This window comes from Phodopus roborovskii, unplaced genomic scaffold (genome assembly GCF_943737965.1).
Source record: "Phodopus roborovskii unplaced genomic scaffold, PHOROB, whole genome shotgun sequence".
Taxonomy (NCBI): domain Eukaryota; kingdom Metazoa; phylum Chordata; class Mammalia; order Rodentia; family Cricetidae; genus Phodopus; species Phodopus roborovskii.
Window position 1 is genome coordinate 32,608,403 of NW_026126517.1, and position 26,934 is coordinate 32,635,336.

Here is a 26,934-nt window from a genome sequence, read left to right on the forward strand (position 1 = left end):
GTTTTTTAATATGTTCTATTCACTCAGGATATGTGTGTGCATGCACACTCAGTTGTTTATGTGTCATGGCATATAGGTGGGGATTATTACCTGACAATTTGAAGGAATGAAGTCTCTCCTTCTACCATATGAGTCTGAGGTTGACAGGTTTGGCTACATGTGCCTTTATCCTCTGAGCTAACTATCTCACAAGCACAAAATACTATAACTTTTTCTGGTACAAAAATTATGAAGTGATAATAAAAATTCTGTTTGTGTGGTTAGTATGTACACTAAAATAATAATATATTCATGTTATATTAATATATTAAGCCTAAGTATAGTTCTAAATAGTTATATGAATACACATAAATATGGAACTCAATAAGAGAGTACAACCTAGATAATCAATTAGTAATTGCAAAAAGACAGAAGTAAAGCTTACCACTTCTTCATCTGAAAGTTCACGCCCCTGGATACTGCTATTCTCTCTCACAGCTTGCTGATGTTTTTTCCCTTTAATGTGGCTAAAGAGATAAACTTCTGAAGCAATCTAAAAACACAAAATTAAAGCCATATCAATCAAAATACAACGGCTTCCAATATTAATAATTAAACATTAAATCTAGTACTTATATACAAGTTCAGATCACTCTAGCATATATATTCTAAAATATTTCCCCTAGAATGCAATTCTGAGATCAAGTTTAATGAATCAACTCTCAGCAGTGAAAAAGTGGGTTTTGATTCTGGTCCCAATACATTAAAATATTGAGTTAGTCTATCTTTCAGCAGGTAAACAACCATTTTTGTAACAACTGCATACATCAGCACTCTGCACTGCCATTCCTAAATGCTTTTATTTGTAACACTAACTTTTCATTTAAAATCCTCACGTCAATAGCACTAAGTAGATGCCTTAACACAAGATTTAAAAGGTTGGAACCTTTTAATAAATTTTAGCAATAAACTATATCATCAGACTATTAATAGTGGCAGCCACCTACCAGGACATTGCAGAGAGAACACTGCTTCTTTCTTTCATAAGGGGTCAGTTTAGGGGCATAATCAGTACTTGCATGTCGCCCACTGCTTAACTCAGCAGCCTTTTCTTTCCTTTGTTCAATCTGTTCCATGTGCCTTCGAATGCTTTCATCATGCTGCAGACAGTTAAGTGTGAAAAACATGAAAAGTATTCAGATTATACTGAGAACTTGAAAAAGACTTTCCATTAAAACTTCTCAATAATCCAAAAGTAACTTGTTTCAATATTAACTTTCACATTGAAGAGCAAAGCTCACACACAGTCTTTTAACATATCACTCATGCACAATAATGCTTCCTGAAGTGTGTCTATAGGATGGAAGTACATGTTTAATGGGAACAGTCTTACAGACAAGTTTGGAAAACAGTAAGTTAAAGAGTTTTAACGTTGAACTTCATTCACTTTCTAGTGCATCCCTATGCTCAGAGGCTCAACACTACTGGTTACTTGGAGATAGAATTTGGTAAACTTTTACCCACTACCCATTTGGTTACATATCAAACATTATGAGAAGTGCTGATGCACAGAAACACTCATGCTTAGTCACACAGCAGAAAAAAGACAAAGGCCTATACTTATACCTGCCCTGTAACTAACTACTTTTCACCTCCAGACACTATCCCAGAAAATCTTTTTTGTGCTCACATTATTTTGTATAGCCAGAATGTATCTTGCTCAACTTTATTTTCTATATTAAACTAATCTTTTCATGATTCAGCTCAGTAATTATTCTTTCTGATCTTTGATATGCATACTGGATCACGAAGTTATCTGATTAACATCTGAATCTCACACTAGATTAGGAATTTCCTGAAAATGGGAATTCAATCTTATCTATTCATTAATATTTTCTGCATTAAATTTAAATGACTGATAAATTCCTATGACTATACAAACAGGAAAATTCAATCTTTCAGATTAAAAGGTCACTATCTCCACAAGGAGCCAATGTGTAAATCATTGACACAGTACAAAGCCCTTGTATAGCAGAGATCACCTAACATGTTGTTATATTGGGAAATTTTTTTCTAGATTTTATAATCTTCCAAGTTAGAACTATGCAATTCAAAAGCATTGAAATCAAATGAATAATGATTAGATAATTAAAATAATAAAATACTGTTAGTAATGACTTCAAGTTATTTATTAACTTGATTAATAAGAGTAAATACTAAATATCTTCATTGTTGGTCTACAATGATTCTACAATATTGAAATAAATTATAATAGATTTTGTTTCCAAACAGCTGAGTTTGAGTCAATTACAACTCAATCATAAAAGATCAGTTAACTAAATATTATATATACAAATTAACTCAACTTTTATTCTACAGAATTTTATAATGTGCTCCACTGTAAGCTCTAAAATTTCATATTAAAATAACATGCCGTCCTGACCTTGAGCTGAATTTTTTTCTGCAGCTCTTCCATAGCTTCTTGCTGAGCTGCTGTGAGTGCTGCCAACCGTTCTTCCCTGTCTCTGTAAGACACAGTCAAATCTGTAGGTTCACCTCCTGGGAATAACATGCCTCAGTCTCATGAAATCAAAACATACAATCTAAATGCAGGGCTTATGTATTCTAATAGGCCATTATTTTTTTAAATATTCTAGATGTGTGTTACACCTCAAATATTGCCCAATAAATATTTGAGAAGCAATAGGAGTTTGTTTCATCTTATTTCTAGTAATGAAGTAATACAGATTATTAGCTATAAGTTTCTGACATCAAGAATGGTTCTGGAACTATCATTAAATATAAAATTTTGGAAACATAATTTATATTTATTCCATTAAAATATTATTAATGCCAGAAGAGAAAAATTAAAAGGCATAAACAGATAAGATAAGCAAAGTGAATAGAAGAGGAAACCATGATGTAATCTGAACATCAACATTTCAAACTAAAAGAATACTGGTATCTGAGCTTTCAAGAAGAAATTAGGAAGGAAGGTATTTTGATGAGAAGAATTCTGTAAAAGCTCAGAAAATGTTAAAAATCAAGCAAATCTGAAAAAATAAAAAAAATGCAGTATGTTAAAAGTAAAATGAAAATTCACAAAAGCTGAAAATACAGTGAAAGAGTAAGAAAATGAAGAGAATGAACTCAAGATGTTCAACATACCTATGGAGGCTGAGATCAAAGTCAGGTGTCTTTCTCTACTGCTCTCTACCTTAGAACTAAGTTAAGGATTCCCTGGGAACCTACAGGCTACTCTAGCCAAGGAAGCAGGCAGGCTAACTGCAAATTTTCACTTGTCCATCCTCCACTCAGAATCCAATCACAGCACACAACCTGTTGGTGCTTCCGCCTACCCCCCCCCCCCCGGCCGCCTCCAGTGAATCAAGCAGATCTGCTCTTCCAGCCTTCCTCCCCACACATCCTGTTATTCTAGTCCCCAACTTCAGCAGGCTTTCTCAGGAAACTTGCCAACCAAGTCTGACAGAGAAGCAAATAGGACAGCAGTTCTCAAGCTATGGAATGTAACACCTTGGTGGTCAAACATCCCATTCACAGGGTTCACACATCAGATATTTACACTGTAATTCGTAACTAGCAAATTTACAGTTACAGAAGTAGCAACAAAAATAATTTTATGGTTGGGGGTTACCACAACATGAAGAACTGTATTAAAGGGTTGCAGCAGCATTAGGTAGTAGGCAAACTTTAGATTTTCACTCTTCCTCCATCCCTCCTCCATAGACAATCGCCAATCTCATCCTTATTTGTGGCCACTTCTCACTCTTTGCCCCCATTCCTAAGGGACTAATCAAATCCTGGTGAAACACTCCATATTCCCTCCTCCTGTGGAACCCCTCACCCCATCCCTAGCCCAACTTTCTTCCTTAGTGTCAGCTCCCAACACTTAGAGAAACATTTTACCTGGAACCCTAGTGGCCATATATGTCAGGATCCCAGAAGAATTTCCTACCAGACAACACACAGCCACCAAACTATACTAGAGGAAAATGAAACACAAGAAACAAAACACCCAACCAGCAAAGACAAAGCCAGATATCAGCACCTGGAATTATGGTATTAACAAACCAACATGCCTAGATGTCAGCTTTAAAACACAATAAATAACAGCCAGGACAAAATGTCTCTACCACAGCACAGCAACCCCGTAACAGTAGGCCCTAGTATTGCAACATAGCTGAAGCATAAGACAAAAACTTTAAGATAGCCTTTATGAATATGATAGAGGTCCTTAAAGAAATCTATTAAAACACAAATAGTGGAAGGAAATGAATAAGACAGTTCAAGACCCAAAAGTAGAAACAGATTCAGTAAAGAAAACCCAAACCAAGGGATATCTGGAAAAGAAAAACTTAGAAGCTCAAACAAGAACCTCATTAGCAAGTCTCTCCAACAGAATACAAGAGATAGAAAATCTCAGGCATTAAAGAGATACTTAGAAAAGACAGATGCCACAGTAAAAGAAAATGTTAAATCTAAAATAAATCCTGGCACAAAACATCAAGGAAATCTAGGACTCGTGAAAAAACCAAATCTGAAAACAACAGGAATAGAAGAAAGAGAAGAAACCTGAGTCAAATACACAGAAAATATTTTCAACAAAATAATAGAAGAAAATTTCCCTAGCTTAAAGAAGGAGATGGCTATCAAGGTATAAGAAGCATACAACACATGAAATAGACTTGATCAGAAAATAAATTCCCCTAGGCACAAAATAATTAAAACACTAAGCATAAAGAACAAATAAAGAATAATAAAAGCTGGAAGAAAAAAAAAAGGCCAAGCAACATATCAAGACATACCTTTTAGAATAACACCTGATTTCTGCATGGAAATTCTACAACCAGAAGGGCCTGGACAGATGTTCTATAGATGCGTAAGAGATTACAGATGCTAGCCCAGACTGCGATACCCAGCAAAACTTTTAATCACCATGGAAAGAAAAAAAATAATACATTCCATGATAAACTCATATTTAAGCAATTTCTATTCCACAAATCCAACACTACAGAATGCACTTGAAAGGAAACTCCAACCTAAAGAGGTTAATGACATCCAAGAAAAAACACACACACACACACACACACACACACACACACACACACACACATAACTCCAGACAAGCAAATAAAAAAAGAAACACACACACACACACACACACACACACACACACACACACACCAACCCAACATAACTGGAATCAACAAACACTTCTAATTGATGGTGATCAACATTACTGTTCTCAATTCCCAAATTTAAAAAAAAAAAGAAAGAAAGAAAAAGAAAAAGACAGACTAACAATGGATACAAAAAACAGAATGATCCAGCCTTCAGCTGCATCCAAGAAATACATCTTGGCATCAAGTACAGATATCACCTCATAGTAAAGGGATGGAAAAAGATATTCTAAGCAAATGGAAGAAACAAGCTGATATAGCCATTTTAATACCTAACAAATTAGACTTCAAACCAAAGCTAATCAAAAGAGATGGGGAAAGACACTACATACTCATCAAAGGAAAAATCCACCAAGAATACTAAAATTATTAATATCTATGTCCCAAATACAAGAGTACCCTAATTTAAAAAAGCCAAAAAAAAAACAAAAAAAACAAAAAACAAAAAAACCCTTAGCATTAAACACCTTAAATAACATATTGACCCTGGCATACTGATGAGACTTTTTCCCCAACATAATATTTTTATTAATTATTTGGGAATTTTATCCAATGCACTCTGATCACACTTGATTTCCAACCTTGAGCCCACATCACCCCCTGATGGGGGAAGTCCTGTATATATGTTTCTCTTATTGGTTGATGAATAAAACACTGTGGCCAATGAAGTAGGAAGTATAGGCAGGGCTAGGAGACAAGGAGAATTCTGGGAAGTGTAGGCAGAGAGCAGACACCATGTGAGACTGGAAAAGCAAGACATGCCATGTGTTCTCCAGTAAGATAAGACCATGTGGAAATACTTAGAAATGGGTTAATAATTACTACAGAACTAACAAATAAGAAGCCCAAGCCACCGGCCAACAATTTTATAACTAATATAGCCTCTGTGTGTTTATTTGGAGCACAAGGGCCAGAATACCTAGTCAGGACAAAGAACCTCTCTGTTACAGGACCCCCTAAAACACACACACACATATACCAAGTCCAATTTGTGTTGCCCATATACTTATTGGAATGTCGGCCCCTTAAAGGAAACAGGACAAAGAACTGCTCTGTTACACAACCCCCCAAAACACACACACACACACACACACACACACCAAGTCCAATTTGTGTTGCCCATTTACTTATTGGATGATGGCCCTTTAAAGGAAACTGAGTCCTTACGTACTCCCTCACCAAAAGCCATCAACTGTGAAGAGCTACACTTCAGCATCTTTATCACAGAGGTTTTTTGGGGGGAGGGGGAATTCAAGAAAGGTTTTCTCAGTGTACCCTGGCTGTCTTGGAACTTGCTCTATAGAAACTCAGAGATCCACCTGCCCCTGCCTCCCTAGTGCTGGGATTAAAGGCATGTACCAATACTGCCCCCAGCCCTTTATAACAGCTTTCAAGGATTCTCTTCAACAGTTTCCTGTCTGGACTGTTTGTTTTTTTCTTTGGGGGGGGGGGTGTCACAGAAACTGTCAGTGTCTCTTGTTCTCAGTTATGAGTCTGCAGTGATCAACACCATTGCAAAAGAAGCTTTCTCACCCATAACAGCTGGCAGCAGCATGGATCATGGACTCCCACATCATTTCTGGCAGCAGCTCACATTACAGATACCAACATGGTCTCAGGATGCAGAATGGATCACAGGCAACAACACATCATCCAGCTTATGGTGGCCATATTGGAGGAGCAGCAGGTAGCAATTTAAGTTCAAGGTGTCAGACCACCAGGCAGCGAATCCCTGATGAGTGAATCTCAGATAGGGGAGGCCCAGAGACCACAGACCCCAGAATGTCTTTTGCTCCTGCTGTGCCTTTACATGTTTGGTGCTACTATCTTTCTTTGGTATCTGGCAAGGTGTAAATGGGCAGGGAGATCCCCACTGCCTGTAATGTACTGTTTATTTCATGGAAACATCCTGTTACTACTGGGAATTTTTACCTATGGATTATTATGAAGATGATTCCTTCCTAAGCTGTACTGTTTAATTGATAATGATGTTACTTTATACAGAGTTTTGATGAATAAAAATAGAAAAGGAAGTGTCACACAGCTAGAAGACATGGATTTCTTTTGAGGAGCCATATAGTCTGTAGATTAGGTTAATGATTAAGGAAACCAATTGAGTCCCATTTAGCCCAGCTAGCTTAAATTCTTTTAACCTTAAGGTTTGGAGATGTGTTTACAGGTTTTAGAGTAATTAGCTGAAACAAAGCCTTATAATAACTTAGATTGTTATTTTAGTCAAATAGCTTTGAGGTGGAAAACCCATAAATATAAAGTTTTAGAAAGGTACACAGTTGAATGAGGAACTTGGTAAGGTATCATTAGCTGACATGCCTTTCTAGGATTGGTTGATGACCCAAAGGTGATAATTAATTCCTTATATCCATCTGTGCCCTCGATCTCCTAATATAAGAAACTACTGATAGAAAGCAAAAGATACTCAGCCTACAATCTACAACCCCAGAGAAGCAAAAACCCTCTTCCAGAAACAGATAGAAGCAGGGCCAAACTCCTAAAGTACAATCAAAGTGAGGGAGGAGCAATTATATGAACAAAGGAGGCAAGACCGTGATGGGAAAACCTATAGAATCAGCTGACCCGAGCTAGTGAGAGATCACTGACTAGCTCTGACAAATGGGGATCCCATAAAAGACTGAACTAGACTCCCTTAATTTAGGTGACAATGGTGTGACTGGGACAACATATGAGGCCACTGGCAGTGGATCCAAGATCTAACTGTAATACACAAACTGACTTAGTGGAGCCCATTCTATATAGGAGATACCCTGCTCAGCCTAGACACAGGGGTGTGAGCGGGTGTAGAGGTGCTTTGGTCCTGCCTCAATGAGATGTTGGGGCAGATTTAGTAGACTTCCTAGAGGAGGACTTATCCTCTCAAAGGAGCAGGTGTGGGGAGTGGGAGGAGAGAAGGGAGAGGAAACTGAGATTGGAATGTAAAAAACAAATTAATAAAAAAGCAAAACAAAAAAAAGGAAAAGAAAAGAATTATGAGGTGGACCCCCCAAAAGAAACCATTGATGCATGGGTATGCACCCTAAAGATTTAAAGTAGAGCTGACTGATTCTTTTTCACATATAAAAGTTTAGATTTGTGATTCCTTTAAGATTCCTTATAAGACTCCTTTCAAGATGATCAATAAAGTGATTGGTCCTTTCTTTGTAACTGTTAAATTCAGCCTGCCAATAAAAGACCTGATTGAGAAGAATATCTTGATTGCCTACACAGTTAATCTAAAACAAGTTTCTTGGGTATGAATATACGTGGGTTCTTGAGATAATTTGTTTTCACCTATAATATGTAAAATGTTTAATCATATAAGAAAAACATGCTGGTTTTTTTGTTTTTGCTTTTGTTTTGTTGTTGTTGTTGTTTATTTACTGTAATCATTCACTTGAAAAACAATGTAACCATAATGTAATTTTTATACTGCCTGAAAGACTTTACTGGGGTATATAAAACTGCAAGGAAAAAAAAAAAGAATAAAGATATAGTTAAAATGGGTTAGAAGGAAAACATTAAGAATAAGATAATTAAGAAGCCTCAAGAATAAAGATAGAGTTAGAAGAAAAAGATCAATAATAAGAGAATTAGGAAGAAAACATAAAGAGAGTTAGAAGGAAAAGGAAAGCATCAAGAGAGATGGAAGGGATGTTCCTGAATAAAGAAAAGAGTATATACAATACAGAATCAGAATAAAAAAGAATAAATAAAAGGTCTGAAGGAAACCATCAAGAGAATGTGTGTGTGTCTTTTTCCCTAACTCACTAAGATTAAAAAAAAAAAAAAAAAAAAAAAGTTTAGTGTGTACTGACTCTGTGGTTTCCCTTTGACTCCACACCTTCCCTTTGAGCCCCAATGTTGCTGAGGGCTGCCTCACACCCCCAGGCAATGGTACACGGGAGCAACACAGACCGTGGAAGTCTGTCAAGGAGACTTAATCCAAAAAAATGAACCATTCTTCATCTCATATTTGTTGTCCTTGCCCTCTTGTAATCTACATGTGTCTTGTCTATCACAGCTGGGGAGATATAACATCCAACTTTCACCAATAGACAGGCCATCCAGACAAAAACTAAACAGAGAAAGGCTGGAACCAATGGATGTTATGAGCCAAATGGACCTAACAGTTATTTATAGACTAATTCACCCAAACATCCTATCAGACCACCACGGATTAAAGCTATGCATCAGCAACAGAAAGCTTATAAACTTGTGAAAACTGAACAACTCACTACTGAAGGAAAAATAGGTCAAGACAAAAATTAAGAAATTATAGACTTTTGAGAATTAAATGAAAATGAATAAACATCATACCCAAACTTATAGGACACAATGAAGGTGTTACCAGGAGGCAAGTTTATAGTACTAAGTGGCTACATTTTTAAAAATGGAGATTTCATAATAGTAACTTAACAGAACAAACACATGGAGGCCCTAGGCAAAAAGATAAAAAAAAAAAAAAAAAAAAAAAAAAAAAAAGCAAGCTGTACCCAAAAGAAATAGATGGCAAAAAAAAGACAAAGCATCATCCTTTAGAATAGAAAAATATTTTTTCCAACTACACATCTGAGGGAGGGCTAATACCCAAAATATATAAATAATTCAAAAAATTATATATCAAGAAAACAAATAACTCATTTAAAAAATGAGGTATAGATCTAAACAGAAAATTTTCAAAACAGGATACTCAAATGGCTGAAAAACAAATGTTCAATAGTCTTAGTCATCAGGGAAATACAAACTAAATCTACTTTGAGATTTCATCTTATACCTGTCAAAATGGCTAAGATCAATAAAACAAGAGACAGCTTATACTTAGACAGATGTAGAGTAAGGGGAACATTCATCCATTGCTGGTAGGAGTTAAAACATGTATAGACTACACTATGGAAATCAGTGTGGCAGTGCCTCAGGAAAACGGGAATAGGTCTGTCTCAAGATCTAGATAACCCACTCTTTATCTTCTCATAGAGATACTTGCTCGACCACGTTCATTGCTGCTCTATTCATAACAGCCAAAAATTATAAAAAACCTAGAAGTCCCTCAATATTTCTTTATGAATGGATGAAAAAAGGTGGTACATTTACACAACAGAATATTACTCAGCCATTTAAAAATGAAATTTACTGGTAAATGAATGGAACTAGGAAAAAAAAAATCATGTTGAATGAGATAGCCCAGATCCAGAAAGACAAATAGTATGTACTCACTTATAAATGGATACTAGCTGTAGAGTCACTGATAACTAAGCTAGAATCCATACAACCACAGAATTTGGGTACAGAGTAAGTGAATGGGGAGGGTCTGCCAAGGAAAGGGAAATAGGTAGTTATAAATGGGTTAGGAAAGTAATTGGAATGGAAGGGTCACGTGAAAGAGGGAAGAAGTGGGGAGGAAATATATAGAGAGAGACTGCTAAGATTTAGGGCTATTCGAAGAGTATGGAAATCTAATACAATAGAAGCTTCAGTGAGAGAGAGAGAGAGAGAGAGAGAGAGACAGAGACAGAGACAGAGATCTAAATGAAATTGCCAAATAATGGGAGATACAGAGCCCCAGCTGGCCATCTCTTGTCACCAAATGAAACTTTCAATACTGGGGCTGGGTTACATCTAATTTTTGGCTAAAGGGGGTCCCACAGGAACTCCCAAACTACCCATGCTGTTGCCAAGACTTCAGGTTGCTTACCACAAACTGTCTGCAAGATGTTGCTTAAGACCACACCTATACAACTTACTGTGCATGGACATGTTGAGTTGTACCTACACAGAGCCTTTGCCTCCACATGCTAAGTACATCTTTGGTAAAGGAAAGTACCCTGCACAGCACCAAAGAGAAATCGCAAACACTAACCCAGTCACAAACCCTTCGATCTACAATGGTGTCCTGCCTGTCAAATATGCTAGTGCAGTGGTGACACAAAGTTTGTGGAAATAGCCAAGCAATATCTGATTTGACTTAAGGCCCATTCCATGAGATGGAGCCCATACCCAATACTACCTGGGTATTATTACTGTTCTTAAAAAAAAGATATTAATAGAATTAGAATTACTCCTAATGAGTAATGCTATACTCATAGATCAGTTGCTCAGCCACTGATCTTCCTCCAGCACTTCTTGTACTTGCAGAGGACTCAGGTTCAATTCCTAGCACCTACAAAATGGCTCACAATCATCCACAATTCCAGTACAAGGGGATCCTAAGGCATCCTTACCCTTATGGCTACTACATGCACACAAAATTAAAATAAAATATTTTTAATATAAGAAAGATATTTTAAAAGTCTGGCAAAACAAAGAAAATTTGATGACTATTATTCTAATAAGCACAGAATTTCAATAAGCAAATAAAAAGCAGTTAAACTAAAAGAACAAAAACAGTAAAACAAAAGCTTTCCAATAAAAGGCATCAGAGGTCTTTAAAGAAAGAGCTGGTCCTAGGAGTGGATCAGGGAAAACAGGTGTATAATTACTAGTAATATCAGAAATCAAGAAAATGTTTTTCAGCCAATAAGAAAGCCAAAGACACAAGAGCCAACAAGACCTCCTACATCCAAAAGAATAACAATAAGTAAATAAAATATAAATATGTTTTAGTTACTCCTCTATTGTTATAACAAAACACCATAACTAAGGCAACTTATAAAAAAAGTGATTATTTTAGGGGCTCATGATTCTAGAGGGCTGGAACCCACGAGCATCATGGCAGGGAGAACCACAGAGACAGGCAGACAGGCATGGCACTTGAGCAGTAGCAGAAACCTTACATGTTGAGACAACAAAAGGGGACAGGGACAGCTAAATGAGAAAGGTAAATGAGACTTTTCCAATCTCAAAGCCACCCCAGTGACACACCTCCTTCAAGGCCACACTTTCTAATCCTTAGCAAGCAGTTCCACAAATGGCAACAAGCATTCAAATCTATGACCCTCTGGGGCCATTCTCCTTCAAACCACTAAGATTGTAACATTAAACACATAAAATAAATGAAGTAACACTGATATAAAAGAATCTAATGAATATGGCAGAAGGGAGTATTTTCAAATTAGATAGGGAAGAAACACTGCCTCAGGCGATCAAAGGTAACAATATCAGAACTAGAAAATTATTTGAGTGGATAAGTGCTTGCCATACAGGCATGAAGATCTGAATTCAGAGCTCAGATTCTCCAGGACCCACATAAAAAGTTGGATTCTTTTAGCATGTGCCTATAAGCCTAGTGCTGGGCAGCTGGAAACCAGAGGATTTCTGGGTATTGTTGGCCAGCCAGTGTAACCAAACCAGTGACCTCCATGTCTACTGACCGAACTTTTTTGTTGTTACTATTGTTGTTCAAAAAGCAAGGTAAAAATCAATTGAAGAAAGTTGTGATGTTGACCTCTATCTAGTCCAATATGCACATAGGCAAATACACATTTAAACCCATGTGAAACATAAATCAGGAATAAATCAAGATGATATTATAAAACATTATAAAATCACAAAATACCACAACCTCAATCTAACCATAAGAAGAAAAATCAGACAACTCCTGAGAGACATCCTATAAAAAAATCTCAAATACTGGACTGGAGAGATGGCTAAGTAGTTAAGAGCATTGGCTGTTCTTCCAGAGGACCCTGGTTCAACTCCCAGAACTCACATGGCTGCTCACAACCATCTTAAACTCCAATTTCAGGGGATATGAGGCCATCTCCTTGCCTCTGTGGGCATCGGGCAGCACAGACACACATATATGAAAAAGATCCATATACAATAAGAAAAGTTAAAGTTCCAAATACTAACTCCCAGAAACTGGAATTATCAAACCCAAAGAAAGTCTAAGAAACCACCATACCTCAAGGATCTACAGAAAACTGATAAATATTTGTAGAAATTATGGCAAATAATAACCAAATGCTTCCAGAATTTAACATTAAAAATACACTAAGAGCCAGGTGGTGGTGGTGGTGGTGCATGCCTTTAATCCCAGCACTCGAGAGGTGGACCTCTGTGAATTTGAGACCAGCCTGATCTACAAGAGCAAGTACCAGGATAGGCTCCAAAGCCTGTCTCCAACTGCCCATCCCATTCCCTCCCCCCCCCAAAAAAAAAGAAGAAAGAAAACCACATTAATGCACTGGGCAAGGGTGGCACACGCCTTTTGTTCCAGCACTCTGGAGGCTGAGGCAGAGGCAGGGAGTTCTCAGTGAGTTTGGGGCCACCCTAGTCTAATAGTTCCAGGGCAGCCAGCACTGCTGCACAGTGAAACCCTGTCTTGAAAAAACAAAAAAGAAACAAAACAAGACAACACATTAATATGCAGAACAAGAGAAACAAAGGGATCCCTAGAAAAACCATTTTCAAATTCCCAAAAGACAAAGAGAAGGACTATCTTGTGAACATCAAAAGAAACACTTTATCACACTTGGGAAAAATAGTAGGGTTAAAGGCAGAATTCAAACAAAAGAAACAAAAGAAAAAGACAATCCAATTTTTTGAAAGAAAAACTGTTATTCCGATGAAAAAAAACTAAAATATTCCCAGATGAATGAGTATCCAGCAGTTCACTGAACACACAGTCCTTTGCAAAAAAAATTCTATAGTGAGTCTTATCAACTAAAAACAACAGGACACCTGGATAAAAAGAAATGATACATATCAGAGATGATTAATAAGTTCATAAAAGAACACAACAGAATGCAAAAATGCTTTCTTGTTTTAAGTTTGTGGTTTCTTTGAAAAACATAGGACAGCATAAGAAATAAAAGTAGCACTACATTCTTCATTTGTGACAGATATAGATGCAAGATGTGGGATAATAAGGACTTAGAAAGAACTAAGTTGCTGCATTTAACACAGCTGATTTAGTCATAAATTTAAGTATTTTTTTAAGTCAAAGAGACTTCTATACATCAGCCAGCAAACAATAAAACAATAATTGAAATAATGCAACTTTAAGACTCAATAAGAAACTGCATTGGAGGAACTGCCTCTACCAGAGAGGTCTACTGTCACATCTAAGTGGCATCTTGACTGCGGATTGAGGTGGAAGGGCCCACACCACCATGGGCAGTGTCAACCCTGGGCAGGTAGGCCTGGGCTACACAAGAATGGCAGTTAAATTAAGCCAGTAGGCAGCATCCCCCCAGGTTTCTGCTTCGGTTCTTGCCTTGGCTTCTATTGATGATGGACTATAACCTGCAAGCCAAATGAAGCCTTTCTTTACTGGGTTGCTTGGTTGCTTCTTAGTGTCTTATCACAGCAACACAAAGCAAACTGGAAAAGGTTACAAACCAGAAAGAACTAGTTTAACAAAGAACAATACAGTAAAAGTGACAAAGACTTGAGACAAAGACATGACAAATCTATAGCAAATAACCCCAATCATTAAAAATTACATCAAATGAAAAGGAATATACATCTAAATCAAAAGGCAGAAATAAATAGGCAGATTTCAGAAAAGTAAAATACATGTTCAAGAAACAAAACCACAATAGTATTGAAGTAAAAGGACATAAGACAAACTAAAATAGTAGCTACAGGTTGTATTTGTAACAAAAAACTGGGTTTTGTATCTCAATAAGATACAGTGAGAACAGAATGTATGCACTTAATCAAAATACATGAAGATATCATTCAGCTACTCTACTTAGGATTGGACATACACTTCTCAGTTTTAGGAGGTCCCATTTATTAACCGTTGACACAGTCGTCGATAAGACCAAATGGCAGCCCATAGACTGGGAAAAGATCTTCACCAACCCCACATATAAAAGAGGGCTGATCTACAAAATATACAAAGAAGTCAAGAAACTAGTCGCCAAAACACCAAATACCCTATTAAAAAGTGAGGTACAGAACTGAATAGAGAATTCACAATAGAAGAAACCAAAAATGACTGAAATACATTTAAGTGCTCAACATCCTTAGCCATCAGGGAAATGCAAATCAAAACGACTCTGAGTGACCACCTTACTCCTGCCAGAATGGCTAAAATCAGGAACACCAATGGCAGTTTTATGCTGGAGAGGATGCAGAAAAAAAAAGGAGCGCAAACTTGTACAACCATTTTGGAGATAAGTATGGCAGTTCCTCAGGAAAACGGGAGTCTACCACAAGACCAGGCAATTCCACTCTTAGGCATATACCCAAATGATCCACATCTGTGCAACAAAGACATCTGTTCAATTATGTTCATAGCAGCATTATTTGTAATAGCAAGAACCTGAAGAAACCTAGATGCTCCTCAACTGAAGAATGGATAAAGAAACGTGGTACATTTACACAACTGAGTACTAAACAGCGGGGGGGAAAAAAAAAAAAGAAAAAAGAAAAAAACAATGGAATCTTGACATTTGCAGGCAAGTAAATGGAACTTGAAGAAACCATCCTGAGTGAGGTAACCCAGTCACAAAAAGAGGAACATGGTATGTACTCACTCATATATGGATTTTAGACATAAAGCAAAGGATCACCAGTCTATAATTCACACCACCAGAGAAACTAGGATACAAGGAGGGATCTAAGAGATTCATACAAAGTCCCTCACAGAAAGGGAAAGGAACAAGATCTCCTGAGCATATTGGGAGCAGGGGGGTAGGCAGTGAGTGGAGAGGGGGCTAGGAGAAAGAGAAGGAGAGCAGAGGAAAGTATGTGGGACTAGGAAGTTTGAGTCAGGGGACAAATAGACAAGAGCAAAAAAACAGATGCCATAATAGAGGGAGGCATTATAGGTTTAAAGAGAAAGCTGACTCTAGAGAAATGATCAGAGACCTACGAGGATGACCCCGTCTAATAATCTGAGCACCAGTGGAGAGGTTTAAATGCCCTTCCCTGATAATGAGATTGATAACTAATTTATATGCCATCATACAGGCTTCATCTAATAGGTGTTGGAAACAGAAGCAGACAACCACAGCTAAACACTGAGCCAAACTCCTGGAAACCAGTAGCAGAGAGAAAAGAATGATAAGAAAATGGGGACAAGACCAGGCTACAGAAACCCACAGAAACAGCTGACCTGAACAAGGGAGAGTTCATGGACCCCCAGACTGATATCTGGGAAACCAGCACTGGACCAACTCAGACCCCTGAACATGGGTCTCAATTAGAAGGCTTGGTCAGTCTAAGGGACCTCTGAGAGTGGAACCAGGATGTATTGCTGGTGCACAAAAGGACTTTGGGAGCACATTCCCCATTGAATATTCCCTTAGCCTAGAGGAAGGGACTAGACCCTACTCCAAAAGACTTAACAGATTTTGATGATCCCTCCTGGAAGGCATCACCCTCCCTGTGGAGTGGGTGGGAAATGGGACAGGGAGGGAGGGTCAGGGGACATGGGAAGGATGGAGAGGGAACTGGGATCGATATGCAAAATAAGAAAAAATAATATAAAAAATGAAAAAAAAATCTTCAGTTGACCTACCTTTTATGATGCAAATATCCTAAAAGACAATTCTTTTTCATTGAAGCTAACAGCAGTCAACTTAAAATTTTTCAGCCGAGAAAAGACTTAAAATAACTTTCTCAGGCATTACAAAGTTTTAAAGTTCTCCATTTTGAATGTAATGTCAAATATCTTGGAAATTTCACACATTTCTAAACTTGTGGTAATATATGTAAGACATTTCTGTTGTTAAGATCTGATTTTCTCAGTGGCAAACAGTGCATCAAGACAAAAACCAAGGTAGCAAATTAGGTACCTGGCTCTTTCTCGGGCTGCATCTTCACGGGCTTTTTCTTTCTCTTGCCTCTGCTGTTCAATACGGGCTTCTTGCTCTTTCCTCTTCATCAACAACTCCTCTACACGGGCCTGCCGTTCTGCCTCTAAGGCTCTCTTGCGTTCCTGATGTAAACATTTAAAGTTATTAGAATTACATGTTAAATTACAATAATCAAAGGAGATATAACTAACACAAACATACTCTAGACTATTCCTGGATTGTCAATAGGTACATGATTTCTAAGAATTTAAGCAAAAATTAAATAGCAATGATACATGGTTTTCATGTCATTTACAAGTGTTACACAAAATTATAACATAACCTGAATTGAATTAAACCCTAAGAATTACATACACGTTCATACTTATATGTACATATTATGACACAGTTAGAAAACAAGTTTTAATCAAGTTTGGTGATTCATGATCCACAAAAATATGGCAACTGTATTCCTACAAACAAGTAATAATTTGAAATTGTAATTAGGTGAAAATTCCATTTGCAATAGTATGATAGCTAATCTTGGTTGTCAACTTGATTAACTAAAAGCCAACCAAGCAGCTGGCACATCTATGAAGAATTTTTCTTGGCTGAATTACTTGAAGTGGGAAACCCACTGTAAACCCAGGCCACTTAGCTGGGCATTGTTGGCACACGCTTTTAATCCCAGCACCTGGTAGGCAGAGGCAGGAGGATCTCTGTGAGTTCAAGGCCGGTCTGGTCTACAGAGTGAGTTCCAGGACAGGCTGAAACACAGAAAACCCATATCTCGAAAAACAAAAACAAACAAACAAACAAACAAACAAACAAACAAAAAACCCAGGCCATTTGAGGTAAAAAGACCCACCCTAAATCTGAGCAACATCTCCTGGTGGCAGGGCCATAAAAGAACGCGGGAGAAGGAAGCTTTGTTTTTTGCCTGCTTGTCCTCACTCTCACTCATTTATCCTGTTTCTGAGCCATTCCTTCCCTAGTGCTAGAATCGATTTCCTCAGGATTCCAACACAGACTGAAAACAGGTAGCTCTCTGAGACATCCCTCAGACTCTAGCATCAGTAGATAGACTAAACTATCGTAGATGGCTTTTCTGTCAGGAGACAGTCATTGTTGCACTATCCAGACTGCAGCCTAAGCCACTCTAACACACACACACGCACACAGCACGCTTGCATGCACACATATATATTTCATTCCATTCATTCTGTTCCTTTTGGAAACCTAATACAAATATAATCAAGAAAAGTTTTCTTAAAAATAATGTATTAAGTCCATGGTATGTTTTAAAAACTATAAAATATTTATAATTTAAACTACATAAGGTCCAGATGAATGAAAAGACATTTTCTATCCATACTTATGGTTTTCAATTACAAAGATACAGCTTAGGAAACAGTACTTGCCTTGCACATGTGAGGGAGGCCCTGGACTCAATCACCAGTACTCAAAGCAAAAAAACAGTTTCTTTTTTTGTGAAAACACAATAAAGAAATCACCATAACAAAGAACCTTCTCTGACAATGTCATCCCACTAGCAAAGTAATTATTCCCTCTTCCATAGTACCTCTATAGTTGATATACTTTTTTTCACATTACACTGGGATTTTATGATTTGCCACATGGTTAAATTATTAATTGTTAATAATATTGCTAACATTCCTTGTCCTGGTGAGTTGAGATTTGCTATGTACATGTGTTCCTCATTAGAAAATGATTTGTAATTTCATAACTTCAAACCAAGCCAAAAAGTCTATTTGTAGTACTCAAAGTTATCACAGCTAAAGTTAGTCTCCATTTCTTTAAATACTGCAATTTTTTTTTCCTGTAGCAAAATTCTCCACAGATAAGGGGTTTTTTTTTGTTTTTGTTTTTGTTTTTTTAAAGAAAGAATTAAGATAGACTCTTCACAACAAGGCAATTCATTCCCGAATACTTCCTCCATCACGGAAATCACAGCTGCAGAAATTCAAAGCTAATCAAAGCATCTGATAATACTGCTCAATAAATAATATGGTGCTCTGGTCCTAAGGCAAAGAACTGTCCAAATCTTTATTAACTATTTCAGTAACATTCTTTTTGGGTCAGAAGAAATAATTCTTGCCAAAGGCAATTAAAAAACAACAGATGACAACGTGTCACTGTGGCTGAGTGTATAATCCCAGTTGACATAAGAGGTAATGCTTCAAGGACAAACACTCTTCACTACCATGCTATAGTATGGCATGCACCCTTGGGAACATAGACTAGCTTTTATCTTTCTGACTCTAAGCCTGAGATGTAAACGGTGCTCAGTAAATCCTGAGCAGAATCCTACCTGCACAGCTTCATCACGAGCTTGCTTTTCTTCTTGTCTTCTCTGACGCTCTTCCTGTAATTCATTGAGCCTCTGCTCATATTCCTTCAATTTTGATAAAACATCATGGCGTTTATTCTGAGCTTCAAGGGTATTTATGAATGCAATCTCATTTACCTTCAATGAGAATGAAGAAAGAGTCAGAGTCAAATTAATTCTTAAAAGAGAAAGGTCTGTGCATGCTGCAGCTGCCAACAAAACACCGGTATGAGTTACAGGTGCCTGTAAGCCACCTGATGTAGGTGCTGGGAACCAAATTCAGGTCCTCTGAAGGAGCAGTAGAGCAGAATATATACAGAACAATATTTAAATCAGCAGTAAGTCATGGGGAAAAATAACTATTTTACCCACCAGCATTTACCTCAAAGTAAGCTAACATATATGACAAACCCAAAGGCTTTAATTAGAACTAATTTATGAAGGTGCCATTGAAAATATTTTTAAAACAGCAAACAATTTAGTATTTTAGAAACTATTTTACAAAATTATGCTTAATATGAATTTGTAATGATACACAAACAGACTATATACAATTAGGTATGTTCATTTATTCTAACAATACTTTTATTTTTAAAACTGGTGTACGAAGTAATACATTTCATCATATCTACGAGTAATGGGATTTTCATACTCATGTATCATTAAATGTTGTTGTAACTGGTCCTCTCCCTCAAGTCTTCCCTGTGCTGAGTACGCACTGCTGCCTGGCTGTCTCCTTCATTCATTCAGGTACTCTCCCCATCTACTTTCATGACATGCATTCCACTGCCTTCTCTTTCTCCCTTAACATCTTCTTCACTCATAATCCCCTTTACAGTTTCATAATTTACTCATACACAGAATGAAAATTTAGCTTTCTAAGCCAGGCTTATTTTGCTTAATTTAATGGCTTCCAGTTCTATCCATTTACCACAAGTGTCATGATTTCATCTTTCTTTATGACTGAATAAAATTCTATTGTGAATATGGACCAAATTTTATTTACCCGTTCATCTATTAACCAACAATTAAGCTGGTTCCATGCCCTGGCTTCTGAAAACACAGTATTGCACATGATGTGCAGGTATTTCTCTATGTTGCATGCCGGAGTATTTTGGTTACATACCTAGACGTGGTATGGCTAGGTTATATGGAAGTTGTACTTTTAGCTTTTTTGGCTACACCAATTTACATTTTCAACAATACCATCTGAATGTTCTTATTTCCCCATAACCTCACTTATATTTAGCCATCTCTTCTGTAACTTCTAGTTTGGAGAATATGTTTTCAAAGGCTTCTCTAATGACTCTCTTGATTTCACTGAGATAGATCATCACATCCCCTGATTAGCATTGGTAAGGTTTATTGGTTTTGTTTTCTCTAAGAACCAGCTCTATCATTGATTTTAAGTATTACTCTTTTCATCTCCACTTCATTAATTTCTGCTCTGGTCTTTTTAACTTCTTAGCATGCACTGCTTTGAGGTTTGGAATGTTCTTGCTTTCCTAAGATCTAAAGGTATATAATATTAATATTGAAAAACTTTTGAAGGTTTTTGTTAATGTGAAAACTCTTAGTTACATACTTTCATCTCAGAACTGATTTTGAGACATCTTAAACTACACTTTCATTGTTCACTGAATTCAATAAATACCAATTTCCTCCATGATTTCTTCAATGATTACTAATCAAGACTGTACTATTCAGTTTCCATGTATTTACATAGTTCCTATAGGGGACTGTTTTATGGCTTTCAGGATTGTTTCTGTTTTGTTTTGTTTTGTTTTTTTCTATTTTGCTATTAATTTCTAGTTTGGTGGTACTATGATCTACGATGATGTAAGAAATTATTTCAATTCTTTTGTATTTGGGAAGAAGTGCTCTATTTTAGAAAGAATTGCATGTGTCAGTATCTCTTAGATGGACTATTTTATATATTGGAATGTTCCGTCCACTTGATCTGTGGTGAACTTTTAACTCTAAGGGTGGATGCCTTATGAATAGATTAGAATGTGATATTGAAATCACCTATCACTATTTATTTAGAACTTTTTGATCTTTTATGTCCATCAGTGCTTGTTTTATGAAATCAAGTGCATCAACTTTATATGCATAAACATATGTACAAACATAAAATTGTAGTTATTATAATTACATATAATCATATAACTATCTTCTTGATTGATAAGTTGTCTTATTTATTAAGAGATAGTGGCCTGCTTTACTCTTCTAACATAGTTTGAAGTTTATTTTATCATACAGCAGAACAACCACACCATCTCGTTTTCAGATATCATTCAATATGGGTGGTTTTACTAGTGATTCTGTTTCTTGGTGACAAGAATTATCTGTAGTTTTTTAAATTTTCTATAGATAACTGTAGAAAAGTTTATTTCTTTTCCGTAACTAAATTTTGATTTTATAAGGTAAACCTTTCCTTCCTCTCATATATATATATATATATATATATATATATATATATATATATATATATATTTGACTTAGTTTTCATTTCTAACATTTCTAATTGTGTTTCTTTAAAAGTCTCAATTTTTGTTCCAAATGTTTATTGGCTACTGCTGATTTTCCAATCATACTTCTGTTCTTTTTTTCTGTGTTGCTGACTTTCTTCCCAAGATCCTGGATTGACTCCATCTCCACGTCTGTATGTTCTTTTGGGCCATTGATCATGTTCATCTGTAACTTTTGTAATGTTCACCAATTGCATTATCTTTGATAGAACAAGGAGTTATGTTCTTTTGGGGTTATCATATTGCCTTTCTTTTTCATGTTTCATTGTGGCAATTTGTACATCTATTGATTTGTATACCTATTCTACTTTTTTTTTTTGGTGGGGGGAGCTATTTTACTGTTCAGCCTAAACCAACCCTACCAGTGCCACTGAGCAAGAGCAGAAAAGCAAAGCTATTCAGCTTTGGACTCCTCTCCTTTTCTCAGGTATCCTTTTCCTTGTTTGTGGATTCCCAATGGCCTTTGCTCTCTCTCTCTGGAAGAGAGTCTACTCCTAAATCCAATTCTGTTATTTATTGGTTCAAAGGACCCAGAGTGTAGCCTCCAATTTTAACTGGAATCCCCATCTGCTATAAATGGGTTTTTGATAACAAACTTAAAGTACAGAATTGGCTCTTTTTTTTCTTTTATATATACTGAAAATAACAGACACAATAGATTGTACTATACACCACTGGTCAACTTCACACAGAAGCAGGGACTCCAGAAATCTAGACTGGCTAAACAAAGCTTAACTCAAGCTAGTTTATACATTTAGAGCCAGTGAGAGGCCAAACCTGACCAGCTGAGTTTGACTTCCTGGATCCACAAGGTAGAAGAAGAGAACTGACTCTCACAGTTGCTCCTTATCCACAGAACCATCCCATTCTTCTAGATGTACTTTTAAATTACCTCTCAGACTATCAAAGCACATGACAAACAAGCACATACAATAAAGGAATATTTATTCTGTATCGGGCCTCACATGCTAAGTGTAATCATTACAGGGAAAAAAGAAATGAGAGATAATGTTCTAAGCAAAATTTATTTCAGTTAATTATTTTAAGCAATTTTGTTATAATAATAGAAAGCTGATTAACATGAGATTGAACAAATATAACTTCCATAACCTTAAAAATATTATATGAAATAAACCCTCTCATTTATTCTTAAAATTTCCAAGAGTTACTTTTATTTCATTTTCTTCTGTTCAAGTAGAAGTAAAAATTTGGTATTCTAAGAAATGTTGTATATAGTATAATGCTTCTGTATAAAGTTGCCTACTTATGCAGTGTAAAAACAATTCTGAAGCAGTATGTGAAAGAGTATTTCTACCTAGATAATACTGCTGTTTCTTATGATAAAATTATAACTGTTTTCTACATTGCTAAAATTCGTTAAATAATAAAAAATTATAAATAATAATGCAATCATTATTCTCAATATAAAATGATACTGAAGAAAGCCCAAGTAATGCATTTACATTGCAACTTAAAGGCAAGGATAGCTAGATAGCTCAGTGAATAAAGTTCTTGCCACACAAGTCTGGTGACCTGATGAAATCAATTGAAACCCATGTAAAAGTGGAAGGAGAGACTGGCTCTACATAAGCATCATGGTACATACACATATTCATACATAATAATACATATATATTTCTTTAAACTTGAAAGAAAGGCAAAACCCATTTTGGCTCTTAACCTGGAAGGTAGAACCCTTTTCAGAAACATTACTTTGGAACAAGCAAGGGAAAAAGATAAGAGTATCGACAGCAAATATTTAGGAAGAATTGTATTTAAAGTATGGCTGAAATGGAAAGGAAAACACATGGCTGACTATGAGGTACTGAAATGAGCCCTAGAGAAGTTAAGAAAAGCCTAGCTTTATTTTGTGTTGTCAAAAACTGGCAGCTTGGGACTCAGTGGAGAGTGTGAGACTGAATGTGTAGTCAGGAGTCACCACAATGAAGTTAGCTCAAACAGTCACAGTTGCTGAGCCACCGTATGAAGAGAACAAATGAAGGGAAACGAATTCGTGTAAGAATCCATGTCCTGATCAGACTAGTTAAATTCTGTCAGCCTTTCTGATAAACACAATTTACCAATTAACAGAATAGCAAGCTGATGGTTCATAATTAGATTTCTTTTATTTTCTAAAAGACTAACCAAGACAAGAATATACCTTCTTTTTCATTGTTCAAAAGTGACTCATGAAATTTTTGCAGATCCTGGTGAGGAATGGGGGGGAGGGAGGGAGATATTGCTTAATTTTTATCATATATGTATCCAAAACCATAATCCAACTTAGTCCTCTTGATTTCTTCATTCTGCTATGTAATCTAAAGATGTAGCCTTTCCATAAATTTCAATATTGTATAAAATTTTAAAGTCATATGTATAATTGGTTCATTAACATTAAATGTTTTAATACATGAGAATTAATTCTTGAATAAGTTACAAAGTTTATTCTTGGGTATAAGTTATAGGAGGGGCTTTTTAGTTTTGATTTTTACTTAAAATGTGATTGTAAACTGCATGAATACTTTACATGTCCTAGTATTACAATATAGCATTATCTCTGACAGATAGTATAATACTGCATGATGGTAGGGTGTTATTAGAGAAATACGTATGTGTGGACCTATTTTTCTACACCACCCAAATTAAGTGGCATGGCACATTTATGCTAATTAATCAGTTTGATATTTTGCATTTTTTTCTTTCTTTTTTTTTTTTTTTTTAAGAACAGACTAGGCAATCAATTCAGAAAGTGTTACAAAAGGAGGCAAACCTAAAGGAAGAAAAAAAGGGGAATATATTAGGTAAACATATCCTGTTATGAAAATACCTCAGAATGGAAAAAAATGTGCAGAATAATATGTCTTAATAGCACTAGTGGAATTATTCTCAATTCTACAAAATTCCACATGTATGAAAATGATGATATATTGTTTTCTCATGAGTTCCACTTTACTTCCTCTCATTATTATTACAATTGCCTTTTTTCCATAAATTTTTCTTCCCTTTCCTACTTTTACATTTTCCTCAAGCCTCCCCCTTTTAAAAGTAGACTATTATGACCACATTTAACTTTATTACTTTTTGTTTAGTAGGGGGTTGTTCATGTGTGGGTGTGTGAATATGGCACACTTGTGTTCAAGTTAACCTTGGGTGTCCATTGGGAGCTACAACCCTTGCTTTTTTTGTATGCTTAATACATTTAGTTATATGTAGGATGCAGGTCACATGCCACCACCTACATGTGGAGACATGATGATAACTTGCAGAAGTTGGTTCTCCCATTCTATACATGATATGGGCACCAGGAACTGAACTCAGGTTCTCAAGGATGTCAGCATGTACCTTTATCAGCTGAGCTGTCATGCATGCCAGCTCAGGCCTGCTTATGAGACAAGGTCTGTCACTGGAACCTAAGACTCATTGATTAGGATAAGCTAACTAGTGATGTGCTCAAGAGACCTGCCTACATCCATTTTTCCATGCTGGAATTATGAGCACAATTCCAAGACTATCTTTCTTCTTTTGAGAAAATCAAAAGACAAACCTTTATCCAAACTAACGAAAAAGCAGAGAGAGAACATGCAAATTAACAAAATCAGAAACAAAAAGGGGAACATACCAACGGACACAGAGGAAATCCAGACAATCTTCAGGTCATACTTTGAAAACATGTATTCCACAAAAATTGAAAATTCAAAGGAAATGGAAAAATTTCTGGATAACTATCACTTACCAAAATTAAATCAAGAACAGACAAACAACTTAAATAGACCTATAACCCACAATGAAATAGAAGCAGTCATCATCGAAAGCCTTCCAACAAAAAAAAGTTCAGAGCCAGTTTCAGTGCAGAATTCTACCAGACATTCAAGGAAGAACTAATACCAATACTCCTCAAATGTTCCACAAAATAGAAACAGGAGGTTCATTGCCAAACTCTTTTTATGAGGCCACAATAACCTTGGTACCCAAGCCTCAAAAAGACACAACTAAGAAAGAAAACTACAGACCAATATCCCTGATGAACATCGATGCAAAAATACTCAATAAAATACTGGCAAACCGAATTCAAGAATACATCAGAGAAATCATCCACCATGACCAAGTAGGCTTCATCCCTGGATTGCAGGGATGGTTTAACATACGAAAATCTATCAACGTGATCCACCATATAAACAAACTGAAAAAGAAAAACCATATGATTATCTCCCTAGATGCTGAAAAAGCCTTCGACAAAATTCAATAATAAAGGTCTTGGAGAGATCAGGGATAACAGGAACATACCTAAACATAATAAGAACAATATACAGCAAACCAACTGCCAACATCAAACTGAATGGAGAGAAACTTAAGCCAATTTGTCTAAAATCAGGAACAAGACAAGACTGCCCTCTCTCTCCATATCTCTTTAAAGCAAACTTCAGAGATAAACTGTATCATAAGTCAAACAGACTTAGCAGATATTAAAGAATATTCTATCCAACAATTACAGAATACACATTCTTCTTTAGCAACCCACAGAACTTTTCCCATGCACAATATATCTCAATTTAGTTCACAAAGAAGATGAAATTTTGAAATAATTTCTTGTTTCTTATATCACAGTAGGATCAGGAAGTCAAGGTCATCCTTGGTTACAAAGCAAATTTGAAACCAGCCTGAGTTTCCCACTTTGCTTTAAAATTGAAGAAAAGTTTAACATGCCAAACAAGCCTTAGAAAAACAAATATCACATTTTCTCTCATATATGGATTCTAGAAAAAAATTAATTTAAATATATGGAAATGTTACCTATCTGTTGGAAGGAGAAAACTGAGCCCTACAACGATTTTCTACCCCTACATCTATAAGATAGCATGAACATGAACACAAAATAAATGTAAAAAGAAAAGTTAACCATAAACCTATTATAAGACTGCCCACCCAATCAAGGTATTTACAAAAATAAACAATAACAAAAGGAAAACAAATATCACCTAAAAGCTTTATAAATGAATTCTCAGAGTAGTTATCCTTAGATTATACAACTAGGAACAAAACAGAGCAGTGAATGAACATTTACCAAGCTGAAGATGATTTATGAACGTTCACTGTATTGATAGCTGGAGAGATATACACATGACAAAACACATCACACCAAGTGTTTTACAGCTATGCTGCTTGTTTTGTCA

General features: G+C 36.2%; 1 protein-coding gene across 1 annotated transcript in view; it reads right to left on the reverse strand.

Moving 5' to 3' along the window:
• Window positions 1-26,934, reverse strand: part of Scaper (S-phase cyclin A associated protein in the ER) — a 308,455-nt gene that overhangs the window by 208,992 nt on the left and 72,529 nt on the right. Inside the window, exons 15-19 of the mRNA XM_051197515.1 lie at window positions 19,215-19,370; window positions 16,883-17,025; window positions 2,423-2,504; window positions 987-1,139; window positions 425-532 (exon numbers count right to left, since the gene is read on the reverse strand). Coding sequence (XP_051053472.1) covers window positions 425-532; window positions 987-1,139; window positions 2,423-2,504; window positions 16,883-17,025; window positions 19,215-19,370 — 642 coding nt within the window. The remainder of the gene's footprint in view (window positions 1-424; window positions 533-986; window positions 1,140-2,422; window positions 2,505-16,882; window positions 17,026-19,214; window positions 19,371-26,934) is intronic.